The sequence below is a fragment of the Phaeodactylum tricornutum genome, chromosome 17, assembly GCF_000150955.2.
Source record: "Phaeodactylum tricornutum CCAP 1055/1 chromosome 17, whole genome shotgun sequence".
In the NCBI taxonomy this organism is placed as follows: domain Eukaryota; phylum Bacillariophyta; class Bacillariophyceae; order Surirellales; family Neidiaceae; genus Phaeodactylum; species Phaeodactylum tricornutum.
This window is the reverse complement of record NC_011685.1, coordinates 413,009-427,700: the sequence shown is the minus strand read 5'-3', so window position 1 is coordinate 427,700 and position 14,692 is coordinate 413,009. Positions and strand designations below refer to the sequence as shown.

The following is a 14,692-nucleotide window of genomic DNA, read 5'->3' as shown; positions in this document are numbered from 1 at the left end:
TTTCTTCGGCCTCTTCTTCCACATCTAGAGTCATGTTAGCTGCCCAACGTTGCAGAATTTTCAACTGATACTCTCGATCGCGCTGCTGGATAGCGGGAGAGTCCGCTAAAACTTTCTTGACTTGTTTGATCGTGTCCGATCGCTTCTCCATCTTGCGTATTTGGAAATTGGCGAGGTTGTGTTTGTACTTTTTGCGAATCTTTCGGACTAAATGCCACCGGTTGGCTTGGCGCTTGAGGTTCCGTGTACCCCGTTTCCCTGCTCGTTCCGGAAGGTTCGCGTAAGCCTCTGTCAAAAGCCGCTCCGTTTCCTCTTCAGAGTACCGCATTGGTGGAAGACGACCACCCCCGACATCCGTGAAACGCTTCCGCTCCTGCAACTTGGCTTCAAAGCTCGACATCTTCGAACGACGGCGAGCTGCTTGGCCACCGCGGGTTTTCTTGGTCGATTTGACGACCACTGTCTGCCCCGTTTCAAAGCCTTCGACCGAAATAGACTTTTGAAAATTCACCCAAGTTTGATGCTGTAAGGTAGCAGCTTCGCCTTCCCTGGGGAACTCTTTGGATGAGTTGCTATTGCGCAGTTCATTCTGGCTATTTTTCTTCGCACCGGAAATTTTCTTTTTCCCGCCCTTGGCCGCGAACGATCGAACGACCTGATTGCCTGACGCCACAACTGCAAGGCTTCGGTTTGGAAGCTGTTCCCGCAGGGATAAAAGACTTAATTGACGGGCGACCACCGTCGCTTTAGAAAGCCAAAGACTCATGGTCAAACTCTGATGCTTCGCAACTGCGGAACTCTGCTAGAGAGGAGGGAAACGATATCAGAACCACTAAAACTAGCGAGCAGCGCTGCAAGCGTCGAGGTCGATTTTACTCCAGGTAGTCGGATAGTACGCGTCCGAAGTATGTCGTCGGGAAAATCAGACTTGTTGTGGACAATTCCAAGACAGTGGAATCATATTAAGCATTAAGACGAGGAGGGACATTATCAATAGGCATCAATCTACACAGATTCCACAAAGATTTACATGAATGAATGATGTAGAAGCCGTCGAATGACCTCTGCGATAACAACTTCCAGAATGTAAATCAGCCCAAGAGGTATTCAGGATGACTCCTCAGAAATAAGCGTGCGCCTTGGGATGCCATCTTTTCGCCTGCAACCAAAACACACCCTCCTGTTCACCATGGCGTTGCGTACCTTGATCCCAATCGTATTCGCGGGTCTCTTCTTCTGTATAGTATCAGCTGATATTGTTGTAATTAATGATCTGATCGAGCCCGAAGAAATTTTCGACTTTAAAACTCTGGCGGACAGCGACCATTTTTGGACGGCTTCCAAAATGAACCGAACCAAATACTACTGCGTCTTTCGCAACTTGTGGGACGAGGCTCATCACCCCAAAAGTTATCCCGCGTTAGCTCGGTGGTCTGATCCAGTTATTTACTCTTCCACAAAACAGTACATGCCTTGGCTGCGAAACCGACAAACGTCGTATGGAATCGAGAAACTCGCGGAGGTATGCACGATCGGTTTCACTGCTTTGACAAAACTCAGCATAAACAGCATGCATTTTGCAATGGCGCAAACACATCGCTTACCCTTCTTTTTCTCTTTGCTCTAGTCTGGATTCACAGATACGTTTGAAAGGGAGATTGAAGCAGCCGGTGAACTCGTTTATAGCTTCGGTAAAGGCAAAGGCTTTTTTATTGATCAAGACGACAACGAAGAGAATTACGCTTTTCTCGATGGAATTACTGTAGACTCTGACTTTCCATTCATCAGTGGAATGGCCGGAATCAACCCTAGTCCAGATTGGTTCACTGGATTCTACCTCTTGGATTCGATTGATGAATTCGACCGAACCTTCTGGAATCGTATCAAAATCCACACGTACCCTTGGGACGCCGGAACTGATGCAGGTGAAACGTACACATCCCCCGATAGCGATCTGGACCCGCCACTAGACGTGGAGCGCATCTTTCCCCAAAATGCTCCCGATGGTATCTTTGTGTCCCCAGATGGCTCGACAGTTCATCCAGTGGGAGAGTGGGAATGTATTCTGCACGTTTGCCCAGACGAGAATGACTGCGAAAGAGAAAACTGGCCACCGTCTAATGGTTGCGACGTATTAAAGTACCCAGGATGTGACGAAATGTGTGATCCCGAAGTGACATCCCCGTGCCAGCAATGCCAGCCTAGGACTTCCGACAACGGGTCAGTGTTTTATCCAAATTGTTGCGAATCAGGATACAGGCCAACTAGCGGTGACTGCGACGGAAATGGGAGCTCAGCATCCCGAACTGTATTCCCACTGTTGTCCTTAATCGGTGGTCTTTTTGCGGCCAGCATGTCCTGAAACATCCTATTTGCCGGATACAGTGATCTTTCGGGGTAGTTGATCGTATGCGATCAAAGTAGTAGCTTTCCTTTAAAACAAAACACATTATTGAAATTATCAGGGTTTACACAATGGACGTTTGTTCTTCCATAAAGCGATATGTTGCTTTATTCGCTCGATAATTTGCTTTGACGATGTTCCACCAAATCTTCTATTCCTTCGTTTTTCCACACCCAGGCGTCACCGCGTTGCTCTACTGCAGTACATCCCTTGGCGACGCGCCACATGGCTTGTGGAATTGGTGTCGGGTCATAGAGGTAGACTTCTGGAAACTTGGCTTTGATGGCATCGGTAGCAATCTGAGCCTTGTAGTGGGGGATAGTACTGTCAAAATGGTGTGCCACATGCGTTGTTCCAATCTTGTGGTGCAGAAAGTCTATGATTCCCCAGGGATCAAGTTTGTCGTAGGGACGATCGATCGTATGCAGTGCGCCCTTGACAAAGTTGTGGTTGTCGGAGGAAAAGTGCGGAACATCGGTATCTGTATGTTGCAACCACGTGTACAGTACCAGCCAGGCATTAATGACGATCAAGGGACCACCGTACAAGGCCATGACGGGGGCTAGACCCGAAGTGACGGTCCAAGCAATGAGGGCGCCGACAACGGCGGCGATTCCAATATCTGACTGGTAGACCTTTTCTTTCCAGTTCCCAGGGAAAAGTTCTTTCTTGGGCTGTGTTGGCGTCGACAAAGGGTTGGGATAAAAATGGTTGGTCATACCACGGTCGGGTCCACCGGTCGCACCGATCAGGAGGTAGGCTGGCCATCCCACGATGAGATGCAAAAACGACTGGAGGCCTCCGTATGCTTTCATGCCCTTGTCTTTACCAAAGGAATCCAACATGAACTGGCGGAGCGCCAGGCTCTTCTCGCCCTCCTTATCGGCTCGATCCGGAACGTGTGTTTCCCCCAGTTCCATATGATTGGTATACTGGTGATGCACGGCATGCGATCGCTGCCAACTAAAGTATGGCACCAGCATGATGGAATGGATAATGTACCCCACGGCATCCTGGAGGGATCGGTTTTTGGAAAAGGCGCCGTGTCCGCATTCGTGGGCCAGCACCCAAAGCCCCATGGCGACCGTCCCCGTGACGGCACCGTAGGCCGCCCAGAGAGGCCAGGTTAATGGATTGGAGGGATCGAGCACACTAAGGAGGTTCGCGCCGACGACGGAGCAGAGAATTGTCCCCATAGTTGAAACGGAAAGATATCCCAACGATTTGGCCGTGTCGGGTTCGAAGCAATCTTTCGGAATGACGGCACGCAAGTCTTTCGCCTGAGGAAAATCTTCCGCTCGGACGGAAAGAGCTTGCCCTTTGAGACCAGACAGAGCAATACCTTTCAAGTCCATCATTGGCATTCTACGGTTCTTGTCCTCATTATCATTGTTGTTGGGAAGGGGGAGGTTGCCTACCAAGGCCGGATCGGAAGAACCGGAGTCGACGGCCACGGCCGAAAGCGGCGCCGTGTTCGTATGCCGACGAAGCCTACTTGTCGGAAGTTGTGCTGGCGAAGACAGCTGGAAGGCACCAATACATGAAGGTGTCAATGTCGACAGAGAAAATAGAGCGGCTGTTGAAAAGCGAACCATGACGAGTAGATTTTAGGTCTTTAGATGGTGCCGAGGAGATGGCTTACTTTTATATGTTCCTTCTTTGCAGGGGTGTGAGCGATTTGGTTGGCATTCCGGTACTCCGCTAGCTAGCGGAAGAAAACGACGTGGTAGCAAAACTCCGTTGGTTGGGCGCATGCCTGGAGGGTGGGTGCAGTCTTCTTGTTGGAAGTACGTTGTATGCGTTGTTCGAGAATCCGCCATTTGGTCAATCGTAAATATGATGCATGGACAAGAAGCACCCGTGTCATCGCGTTCGTCACCTCAGCGTTACGGTAATATTGAAAATTAACTTTTATGCTTATTGGTCGGCAAATGTGCAGAGCGAAGGAGTCAGAAAGTGTCGATCTGACAACTTCAACTGACGAAGATAAGCACAACCTGCCCTTGAACCGTACGAACAGAATCACTTTTTCAAACGATCGGGAATTGGTAGCCGCGCGATTCCTCCGTCATTCCTCATTCCCTCACGAATCGTTTCTCCAAACTAGTTGGCGCAATTTTTGGAAGGGGGAGGGGGAAGAAGGGTTCCTTCCAGTACACTCCCATCTGCAGAAATCTGTCCCTTGTCCCTCCAACACAAGCTGAAACATCAGTTTCATTAAAAGTCAGGAAACCAGACCCTTTCCCACAATTCCGGAGCAACAAAAAATGGACGCCGATCGCTAGCAAATTCCTTTCGTCCATGCCCTACAAATCCGAACTGATTGAGCCATCGACGAGTGCTTGATATTTGCATTTGCTTGCACTGTGTATGATCGCTGTAGGGTTGACAAGATTATTGTCACAATGCCACGGACCCCAAAACGCCCTCGCCAAGAAAAGAAACGGCCCCCGCCCCCGCCAGATCCGCCCGCATCACTCGTTCACTTGTTGCAGCGGGATAACAAGGTCTTGCAATACTTTCAATCACTCCAGCTTAACTTACGAGCGGACGTGCAGGTCTGGAAAGAACGGGCAAAGCGATATGAAGAAGAAAAAGGCAAACTACAAACCCAACTTGACGCTTCGCGGGCGCAAGGCGCAAAGTCTGATCCCAAAAAGAAACGGAGATCGTCAAACATGCTAAAGGCAGAAGCAGAAGGGAGCTACAAAATTGTCGACTCAAAACAAGGGGATGCATCGGAGACTATTTTCGCATCAATTGAGAACAAGGAGGATGATGACGCGGGAATCTCTGTCGCCGAACTGGATGGCGGAGATAGTGATTTTGATAGAAGCAGTCGAGGGAAGGATCTTGGTAACGCACCTACCCCTGCTATCCCTTTTGAATCGATTCAGGATGATATGTTTGAATTTGCATCATCATCGGACGAGGATGAAGATGAACAAAGCCAAACTTATCTGCCTCAAATGAGAGAGGGATCCGAGCAACAACACGAAAATCGTAATGGTAACTCCAGCGTCGTGGAAGACTGGCAGGAAGTTTTTCAGCTCCTCTCGTATGCTCACAACTGTCTCGCGCAGTTGGGAGTGACGTTAGTTGAAAAGCGACCCATGAAACAGTCTGCTACGAAGGATGTTGCAGAAGAGGGGTCACTTTCGAAAAGTCCGCCAGCTGGCGTTGTCCCTACTGACAACGATGGTATGGACTACAATTTGGAGCGTCCTGAACAAGATGGAATCGACCTTAACCGAAACAACGACGTAGACGAAGAAGAATCATTTTTAGGGGAAGCCGTCCCCAAATGTGACGAAGATATAGCCGCCGAAATACTTTACGCTGTCCGATCAGCTTGCCGTGCACACTTGCAAGATCACGAAATATCGCGGCAGGTTCTTCCGTTTGTAACAGAAGAACTGATTCCTGCCTGCGATTACTACGATCACCCTAAAAGCCGGAGTGCGGAAGACACCCTTTGCTCTGATGTTGACTCGTTGACAAGAAAATCTAACATTAAGTGCTGCCATCCTGCTCGTACAGCTAAACAGTTGGCTTTGCATGCGCTGATGATAATGGACTCTTTCTGTGACCCCGATTTAACAGACGAAGAATGGGATTCTTATTTTGAGTGCAGGTTAGATTCACCGGTCCCGCGGTCTTTGCGTGTGGGTCTCCGTGGCCGCCGGGTGTTGGCCCAAAGTTTTATTACTTCTTTGAGTGGGGAGATTTCCGAGGAATGGGCAGTCGCTGATCGCACGGCACGATCAGCGACTGCCGCGTTGAACTTTGACAAAGCCTCCTCTACTGATGCCTTCGATTCAAAAGTATCTACCTCGCTACTTGGAGGGTCGAGACACCAGAGTCGTCTTGCGAATCTATTAGAACGATGTGTGCTCTGCCAAGTATTGGTGGCTTGGTACTTGACCAAAGACAAGCCACAGCAGGCCGCTCACGTAGTTTTAAGTTACATCTTATCCAACGTTCCTTCGTTGCAAATCGAGGATTATCCCGGCTTGTATCCTACTTTAAGTCTGACGGTGCTGGAGTCCTTTCTGATTCCCGATCGGTCTCTCTTGTGTCAAAGTGGAGAAGAGGTTGACCCCGTTGAAGGGGCATGGTTCTTCCGTACACTTTTTGGAGATAGTGAAGCAAGCTTTGCACCACATGGACTTCAGGACGCTTTAGTTCTTTGTATACATGCGACGGCGGGTATATGGAAGGAACGGCTCGTAAGTACGGACGGTCGTATTAGTTTAATGTCTCAAGTGGAGCTCGCGAGTTACAGTCGTCTACTTCAGTCCGAAGCTCGTTGGCTTGCAAGCAACGAAGTCATAGAAATGGCGAAATGGACAAAGGAGATAGTACTGCCGAAAGCGCGAAGTCTTGCTGTGGATATTTGTGATGCAAAAACATTAAGTGATGAAGCCAATTCATTCCCGTTACAATTAATTTGGACTCTGGAAGGAATCTTGCCAGACCTATCATACTTCAATGACGGCCTGACTATGTTCGGCTATCAGGCTGTTGCTTGGAGTGAAGCCAAAGCGCAAATTGAAATACGTAAAATAGATGGGTATCGAGAACGCATTGGGTCCAAGACACAACAAACCGACGAGATATCAAGCATTGCCCAAGTCTTCGAGTCTATTCTTCCACGCTTGTCTACAGTTGAACAGCACGATCAAATTAGGCTTTTGGCTACCATACTTGGCTGTGCTGCAAGGTTGGCAGACGGGTCAACAGTCTACCGCGTTGCTCATTCGCTGTTTGGAATGGACACCCCAAAAGCAGATGAAGCCTTTCGGACTTCTTTTTTGAAGACTATTGATATGGTGCTGGAGGTTGGCCAACGCCCACTGATTCGCGTGATCAATCTGAGCCGGAGAGATGACCGTTGGCGTTTGTTTAAAGCCCAAGCGATGCGAGAGAGGCTGTACGTGATAAAGGCTGTAGTGACCTTTCAGGCAGATATATCTTTTGAAGGGCATCTACCTCAATACTTTGGAGGGCACGCTTTTGATGGCCAAGGTAGACTGGCAGAAGCGCACGCGAGACTGGCAAAGGCAGTGGGTACAATGCCTCAGCTGAAAGCTCTGGTAGAAACACAATGGAGGCCAAACGATTTAAAGCCATTTGATCGAGACGCACCAGATGCCGAGGACCAAGTTCTGATGAGCCCAACTGAGAGGGGATGTGCTTTGTCGCACATCTCCTCCTGGAAAGGAGTGCTGAGCTCCCTTCGTTTGCCGTCAATGAAGGTCATGACTGCAGAAAGCTCAAACTTGTTTCAGTATTCTGATCGTCTGCTTCGATTGTTTCGAATCAGTGGCTTTGCGTGCGGCCCCGCTCTCTGTCTTGAACACGCCGATATGTCGCCCTCGCCAGTATGCGTTATATTGGAAGACGACGCCGTTATGTGTGATCGCTTCGCCGATCGTCTGCACGCCTTGCTCCAAGAGCTACCACGGGATTTCCACTTTTGTTCTTTGGGGTACAGTCGCCCAAAGACGGCCCCAATCGTTCCATACCAAAATTTAATCGGAATTCCTACCGGACAGTGGTATCTGACTGGATACGTTCTCAGTGAAGCGGGGGCCGAGTATCTACAAACGCAGCTTCCGGTCGTCGGACCGATTGATAGTTGGATTGGCTTGCTGATGTTACGCAACTGGGATAATGTTTACGGTATGACCGTCGGAGTGGGTATCCAGTCTAAAGCATTGGCGTCACAATCGTTTGCGCGTAAGGAGCTCGTCCAAATTTTGCGGTTTCGCGCATTTTGCGCATTGTCTCCGCTCTGTTCGCAAAAGGTCGCCACGTCCGGTAACCGGGCAACCGGCCGCAATTGGCGCAATCGCGATACCGATATTGTCTACAGTGGCGACGATTGGCGGCGGAAAAGTTCGACCCGACGATGATGGCGGATGCTGTTGACTCAAGCAGTGTTAGTACACACCATCCAATTCCGAGAATGAGTATACGGGCACACGGCTGCTGCCCAAAGACCATTTTCCTATTATAGCTGAATTTTGAAGCAAAGTAAATGAGCACAATCGCAATCAGAGCACCAAAACTCATACTACAAATTTGTTGTTGCGGTAACGTTAAAATATCAGTAAAACAAACACTATGTCTCTTCAACGGACAACGTCAAAGAAGAAATTACGTCGAGCCTTGGGAGTTTGGGAAGGCTCTTTTTCAACCTGGGTTCATTCCGATCTATTTTCAAGTCACACCCCTCTTGGAAACTTCCGCCCAGCAGCCATTGAGCCGACGTACACTATCCATTTGTTCCGGTGGGTGGGCACCAAATCGCCATCTCCCACGCCACGGATTTCAAGACAGTCGTGACCGGAGCGTTTCGACGTGTGCGTGGCATTCGAGCGGGAATTTGTCGCGGGCCGCTAACAAGAGAGCTTCCGTTTGGGATCGCGGTACATCGGGTAGGTTGGCGCGGGGAAAGGATGTGAGCATGACGAGGGCGTTAAGTGCCGCGACCTGGACGCCGACCACGTCGGGATGGGCTGCGAGGGCGTTGAGCATGGCGGTCAAGCCGCTAACGCTGGCCACAATGGTGGCGCGCTCGGCGCCACCGACACGAATCACGGCGGCGAGCGCGGTGCAGGCTTCTTCCTGGACGCCGGGGTCGCTGACATGGGCCTGCATGGCGCCAACAATAGACGCAACGGCACCGGATGCGACAAAGGATACTTCCCGGTGACCGTCGACGACGGCGAGACTTTGCAATACTTGGCAGGCTTTTTCCTGCACAATGACTTCATTAGGGTGCGCCTTCATGGCGTTGACAATCGCTGCTACGGCGGAGAGGGCTATTCGTAAGGTATCGGCGGGGTCGTTCACATTCCGGACCATGCGGTGGAGTGCCACGCAACCGAGCATTTGCACGCCGGCATCTTCTTCATGAGCCCACATAGAAAAGACTACCTCCGGGACGTCCACTGTTTCTTGCTGAACGAGCATAATGGCGTCGTGCTGCTCGTCTCGGATGATTGAGTCGAGTTTTTCTTCCCTGTCGTCGACTGTTGGTGAATTGGGGTTGCTGCTTCCGACATCCATCGAAAGCGCCTGGCGTAACACTTTATGTTCATTGAGTTTAACCTGTGTGAGGGCTTCCGGATAGGCTTCGTAAAGGCTCTTGATGCCACCACCAATCCACTGTTTACCCGCTTGAACAGCCAGTGTGAGAGGGTATTTACCGTCCGCGTTGGGTATACTGGCCGCGTCGGGGAACTTGTACAAGAGTTCATCCACAATGAATTTCGTGTAAAAGGCGGGAAATCCGCCAGACGAAGCCGCACCCGACAACGAGTGAGGCTTGGACATGGCGGCGTGATGCAGGGGCAGATTTCCCGTTTCGTCGGCCGTGGTCAAATCTTCAGCGTTGGTTTCCACAATATATCTCAGGAGGTCGGGTGGGGTTTCCACCTGTACGGCGCGGTGGACAATTTGCCAGGACGAAGAAGCGGGCGCGTGGGGCTGCAAAAGACATTCAATAATCTTCCAGGTATTCCCTGCCGCCGTCTTGTACCGTCGTCGGTGTTGCACTACTTCGTCACGCGAGTTGTCTCCGTCGAAGAATTTTTCGGCGGCATCGAACTGTCGCGTGAATCGTCGGTAGAGCAGGGCGAGAGGCTTGTCGGCGTCACTGGTGTTGCCGAGACTGACAAAGGCCTTGCTCGCGGTATTGTAATGTTCCGTTCCAGCCGCCAAATGACAGAGAACGTGTACGTATTCGACCGTGGTGGCGGCATGCGCCACAAAGTCGTCCGGTAGAGTTTGCAGAACTCTGTATAGCGGGGAGCATCCACCGGTGGCGTCCCCCGATTCGTACACCACGTCGTTCCGATTCCAGTACGCGAGGGCGAATTTCGGTGCGACGGTCCAGAGCGCCTGCACGACGGCGGTCCGTGGGGTCAAACTGGTCCGGGGTCCGCCACCAAAGTGCGAGGTCGGAGCGAGGGCGTAGTGGAGTGGTAGATTGCCAGCCGCGTCCCGTGTCGCGACGGCCGCCGTATACGCCGTGACGAGGTTAGGAACAATCGCAGCGGCGGCAGACGAGAGATCCGTTAGATCCAGTAAACGTACAGCCATGTGCAGTGGCGTGGATTTGGTGTTGGGGTTTTGGTACGCGGCGAATGCAGGATTTACGGTAATGAACTTGCGCACTTTCTGGACGAGGACGGCGCCGTCGACTTTGCCTTGCTGTGCCGAGACGAGGAGCTTGTAGAGTTTGTCGTTCTGGACCGAAGTGGTGTCGTAGGACGCCGTCGACTTGGTTCCCAAGTACGGTGACGACGACGGCGACGATGGCTTTGGGGAGATGCCTCGACTGCTCCGTTTGGTTCTGGAGTCCATACTAGTGCGTTTAGCAGCGCCTTGCGAGCCCCGTTCTGACGGTGCGGCTTTCGAAGACTTGCATCCCATGGTGAATGGAGAGATGCCCACAACGTGACGACTCCAGCACGAGCGAAGGGAACAGAAATCAAATGGAAGCAATTAAAATCGGGAGAACGATAGTATCATCGTCCGTGTGCATGGTTTCGCCTCGTCGGCGAACCTAGAAACCGAATTTGCACGGAGTCTATTTACAATTATTATGTTGTATGTAATTGGAAACGTTTATTAACGGTAAAGCCACAGCCGTAGGGGAACCGAAAAACGGTCCTACAGGAGCCCCGAACCCTATCCGGACATGGCTCGATCGCCCGTCCCACTAGTCGCTACCGCGACAAACTTGTTCGCGCCATACGCGACGCTACTCCAGGCGTTCTCGGCGGGAGTGGTCTGGAGGGTCCAGTGGATTGCGTCCGGACTAGTCATGATGCGATTGGGGGTGCCAAAGGCCGCGACGGCAACGAACGTTTTCCCACTAAACGTGACACTTTGCCAACCGCGGTTCGGTACGCTGGTCTGACTGGTCCAGTTGTCGCCATCCGTACTGGTCATCACACGATTGCCAGGTCCACTGGCGGCCACGGCGACAAACATTCCGTTGCCGTACGTAACTCCACGCCAGTTGATGTCGGCTGCACTGGTACGACTCGTCCAATTAATGCCGTCTGGACTCGTCATAACGCGATTGCCCACTCCAGTGTCAGCGACCGCAACATACGTTTTATTCCCGTACGCGACGCTCCGCCAGTCATTGTCTTCCGCACTGGTACGACTCGTCCAAATGATGCCATCTGTGCTGGTCATGACGCGATTGCCGGTTCCACTAGTGGCCACGGCCACAAATAGTGCATTGCCGTAGGTGACACTTCTCCATTGGTTGTCGGAGGCACTGGTTTGCGATGTCCAATCAATACCGTTTGGACTGGTCATGACGGCATTGTTGGCCACTGCAACAAACGTTCCACTGCCGTACGCAGCACTGAACCAGCCACGGTTGGGCACGCTAGTCTGACTCATCCAGTTGTCGCCATCCGTACTGGTCATGACACGATTGCCGGCCCCAGTTGAGGACACTGCGACAAACGTTCCGTTGCCGTACGTAACTCCACGCCAGTCATTGTCTGCCGCACTGTCTCGGATAGTCCAGTCGGTTCCAGTTGGGGGTGCTACCGAGGGCATTGTAGATGGCACCGTCGAAGGGATAGACGATGGCATCAATGAAGGCATTGATGAAGGGACAGAGGACGGCATTGATGATGGAACGGAAGAAGGATCCGAGGATGGCATCAATGATGGAACCGAAGAAGGAATCGAGGACAATGACGGAGCAAAAGATGGAATCGAGGACGGCATAGTGGATGGAACAGAAGAAGGAGCTATGGACAAAGACGGAGCAAAAGACGGAATCGAGGAGGGCGTCAAGGAAGGGAGTGAAGACGAACTCAAGGAAGGCGTCAAAGAGGGGATTGAAGACGGACTCGAGGAAGGCATCAAAGACGGGTTCAAAGATGGAATTGAGGAAGGCATCAAAGAGGGGGTTGAAGACGGACTCGAGGAAGGCATCAAAGACGGGTTCAAAGATGGAATCGAGGAAGGTGTTGAAGACGGACTCGAGGAAGGCATCAAAGTTGGGTTCAAAGATGGAATCGAGGAAGGCATTGAAGACGGAGCTGCAGATGGCGTCAAAGACGGCGCCAAAGAGGGGACTGTAGACGGAGTTGAGGATGGCATCACAGTGGGGACTGAAGACGGACTCGATGAAGGCCCCAAAGAGGGCTCTGCAGATGGAGATGGAGAAGGCATCAAAGTTGGGACATTGATTGGTTGTCTTGACGGAGCGTCTGTGGCTTTCATAGTCGGAATAGGAGTTGCGGAATTGGCAGGAGTCTTCATTGTTTTATTGTTGGTCTTCATCCTATCTCTGTTGACAGACACCTTCTTACGCACTCCATTTTTCATAGTAATCCATTTTGTTTTGGTGGTCATGCTCATACGCGCTTTATTTTTTGGCTTCTTCTGCTTTCTGATGCGCAACGCTCGAGTGTTGTCACTAGTGAAATGATGCACTGCTTTGAATTGCAAGCGTGGTCGCATAGAGCCATTCTTCGTTCGCACATTCAGCTTGCCACTGCGCAGTTGGTCCGGATTGTCAGGTCTGAACAGAAGGTTTCCAACCGCCGCTACCAAGGTACCTGACGGAAAGAGAGCCCCAGAGACAACTAGAAAGGCAAAGTTGATTTTCATGAGAGGAATGGTGATACCAAAATAGAGGAAGAAAAAATATGGAATCGGTGAAAGCCTTTTTGAGACTGGGTAGGATCTTCTCTCCTAGAATCGGTTTGAATACGTTAACTGTAAATGTTTGTATCCAGCCTAGAATGAAAGAGACGAGATAGTATGCAGTAGACCTTCGCCGGAACAAGCATACCAAGCAATTTTTGCGTTTGATAAAATGGTGAAGCATGTTTCAAATGTGATTCACCTGACTGTCCATTTACAAACAAGCAGGGATTGGTACCGCGAACATTAGAAGTTTATATGGAGCCTACTAGTAGAATGAACGAGAAGAGATAGCATGCTGTAGACCTTCGCTGGAACAAGCATACCAGGCATAAAACGGTGAAGCATGTTTCAAATGTGATTCACCTGACTATGTGGTATTATTCACTGGTTATTGTCCATTTACATACACGCAGGGATTGGTACCGCGAACATGAGAAGGTTATATGGAGCCTAGTAGAATGAACGAGACGAGATAGTATGCAGTAGACCTTCGCCGGAACAAGCATACCAAGCAATTTTTGCGTTTGATAAAATGGTGAAGCATGTTTCAAATGTGATTCACCTGACTGTCCATTTACAAACACGCAGGGATTGGTACCGCGAACATGAGAAGGTTATATGGAGCCTAGTAGAATGAACGAGACGAGATAGTATGCAGTAGACCTTCGCCGGAACAAGCATACCAAGCAATTTTTGCGTTTGATAAAATGGTGAAGCATGTTTCAAATGTGATTCACCTGACTGTCCATTTACAAACAAGCAGGGATTGGTACCGCGAACATTAGAAGTTTATATGGAGCCTGCTAGTAGAATGAACGAGAAGAGATAGCATGCTGTAGACCTTCGCTGGAACAAGCATACCAGGCATAAAACGGTGAAGCATGTTTCAAATGTGATTCACCTGACTATGTGGTATTATTCACTGGTTATTGTCCATTTACATACAATAAGGGACCGGCAATGTAAATATCTTTGGTGTTGCTTTTAGTTTTATAGAAAGAAATACGACTCTCACATGCGACTCACTGTCAGGACGGCATAATTTCCTTACATATATACATATATATATAGGGATATATTATGTTACAGTTTGAACGGTTTCTCGATGGCTATAATCACATTGGCTACTTGGCTAGACCAACTTACAGTTCCCACGCCCCGCACCACCAGTGAGAAGCGACGCCCTGTAATGTCTGTCTCGACCTGCAAGCTGTATCAACTGTCTGTAAGCTTGGAATCACGCAATCAGAAGAACACCTACCATTACTGTCAACAGGTTAAGTTATCAGTAAGCGGAGAGCTTTTGAATTGCATGAGGAAAACAAGCAAACCTATAGGCTACAATATAGATTTTCCACGCAATCGACTGAGATTTCGCTGACGGTGACTCGCTGACGGTGACTCGCTGACGGTGACTCGGAACGTTCGATTCTGACTTGGAAGAAAATCATGGTCAGTCAGTGTTAGGAGCTTAACTTCGCGGGTTTCGACTTTACTGTTGGGTTTCATTTACAGTATCACCAGATGTTTCATTTACAGATACAGTCACAGTTGGTCAGAACCACACACTTTATAGACAGGTGACACGAT

The 14,692-nt window shown here is 50.2% G+C and overlaps 5 protein-coding genes across 5 annotated transcripts; 2 read left to right on the top strand and 3 right to left on the bottom strand.

Annotated features, from left to right (window-relative positions):
• Positions 1-35: 35 nt before the first annotated feature.
• On the bottom strand, positions 36-766 carry PHATRDRAFT_48426 (predicted protein; the record flags this gene model as incomplete). Its single annotated transcript, XM_002182797.1, has 2 exons — positions 36-39; positions 72-766. 2 exons carry the CDS (start codon positions 764-766, stop codon positions 36-38), a joined length of 699 nt encoding a protein of 232 aa, XP_002182833.1.
• A 423-nt stretch (positions 767-1,189) lies between these two features.
• On the top strand, positions 1,190-2,362 carry PHATRDRAFT_48425 (spondin like protein; the record flags this gene model as incomplete). Its single annotated transcript, XM_002182927.1, has 3 exons — positions 1,190-1,409; positions 1,466-1,522; positions 1,641-2,362. The coding sequence occupies 3 exons, from the start codon at positions 1,190-1,192 to the stop codon at positions 2,360-2,362; spliced, it is 999 nt and encodes a 332-aa protein (XP_002182963.1).
• Positions 2,363-2,436: 74 nt separating this feature from the next.
• PTD12 (precursor of desaturase omega-6 desaturase) lies at positions 2,437-4,064 on the bottom strand. The gene has a single exon (XM_002182796.1). The coding sequence runs from the start codon at positions 3,997-3,999 to the stop codon at positions 2,512-2,514; it is 1,488 nt and encodes a 495-aa protein (XP_002182832.1). The 5' UTR covers positions 4,000-4,064; the 3' UTR covers positions 2,437-2,511.
• A 4,567-nt stretch (positions 4,065-8,631) lies between these two features.
• On the bottom strand, positions 8,632-10,849 carry PHATRDRAFT_48422 (predicted protein; the record flags this gene model as incomplete). Its single annotated transcript, XM_002182795.1, has 1 exon — positions 8,632-10,849. The coding sequence occupies one exon, from the start codon at positions 10,847-10,849 to the stop codon at positions 8,741-8,743; it is 2,109 nt and encodes a 702-aa protein (XP_002182831.1). The 3' UTR covers positions 8,632-8,740.
• A 1,198-nt stretch (positions 10,850-12,047) lies between these two features.
• Positions 12,048-12,620, top strand: PHATRDRAFT_15060 (predicted protein; the record flags this gene model as incomplete). The annotated part of the gene is made up of 1 exon (XM_002182926.1): positions 12,048-12,620. A coding segment is annotated over one exon (573 nt), but the record flags the coding sequence as incomplete, so codon positions are not given.
• Positions 12,621-14,692: the final 2,072 nt, after the last annotated feature.

Coding starts and splice junctions, on each gene's coding strand:
- PTD12 (XM_002182796.1), bottom strand. CDS start 3,999: ATGGTTCGCTTTTCAACAGCCGCTCTATTTTCTCTGTCGACATTGACA.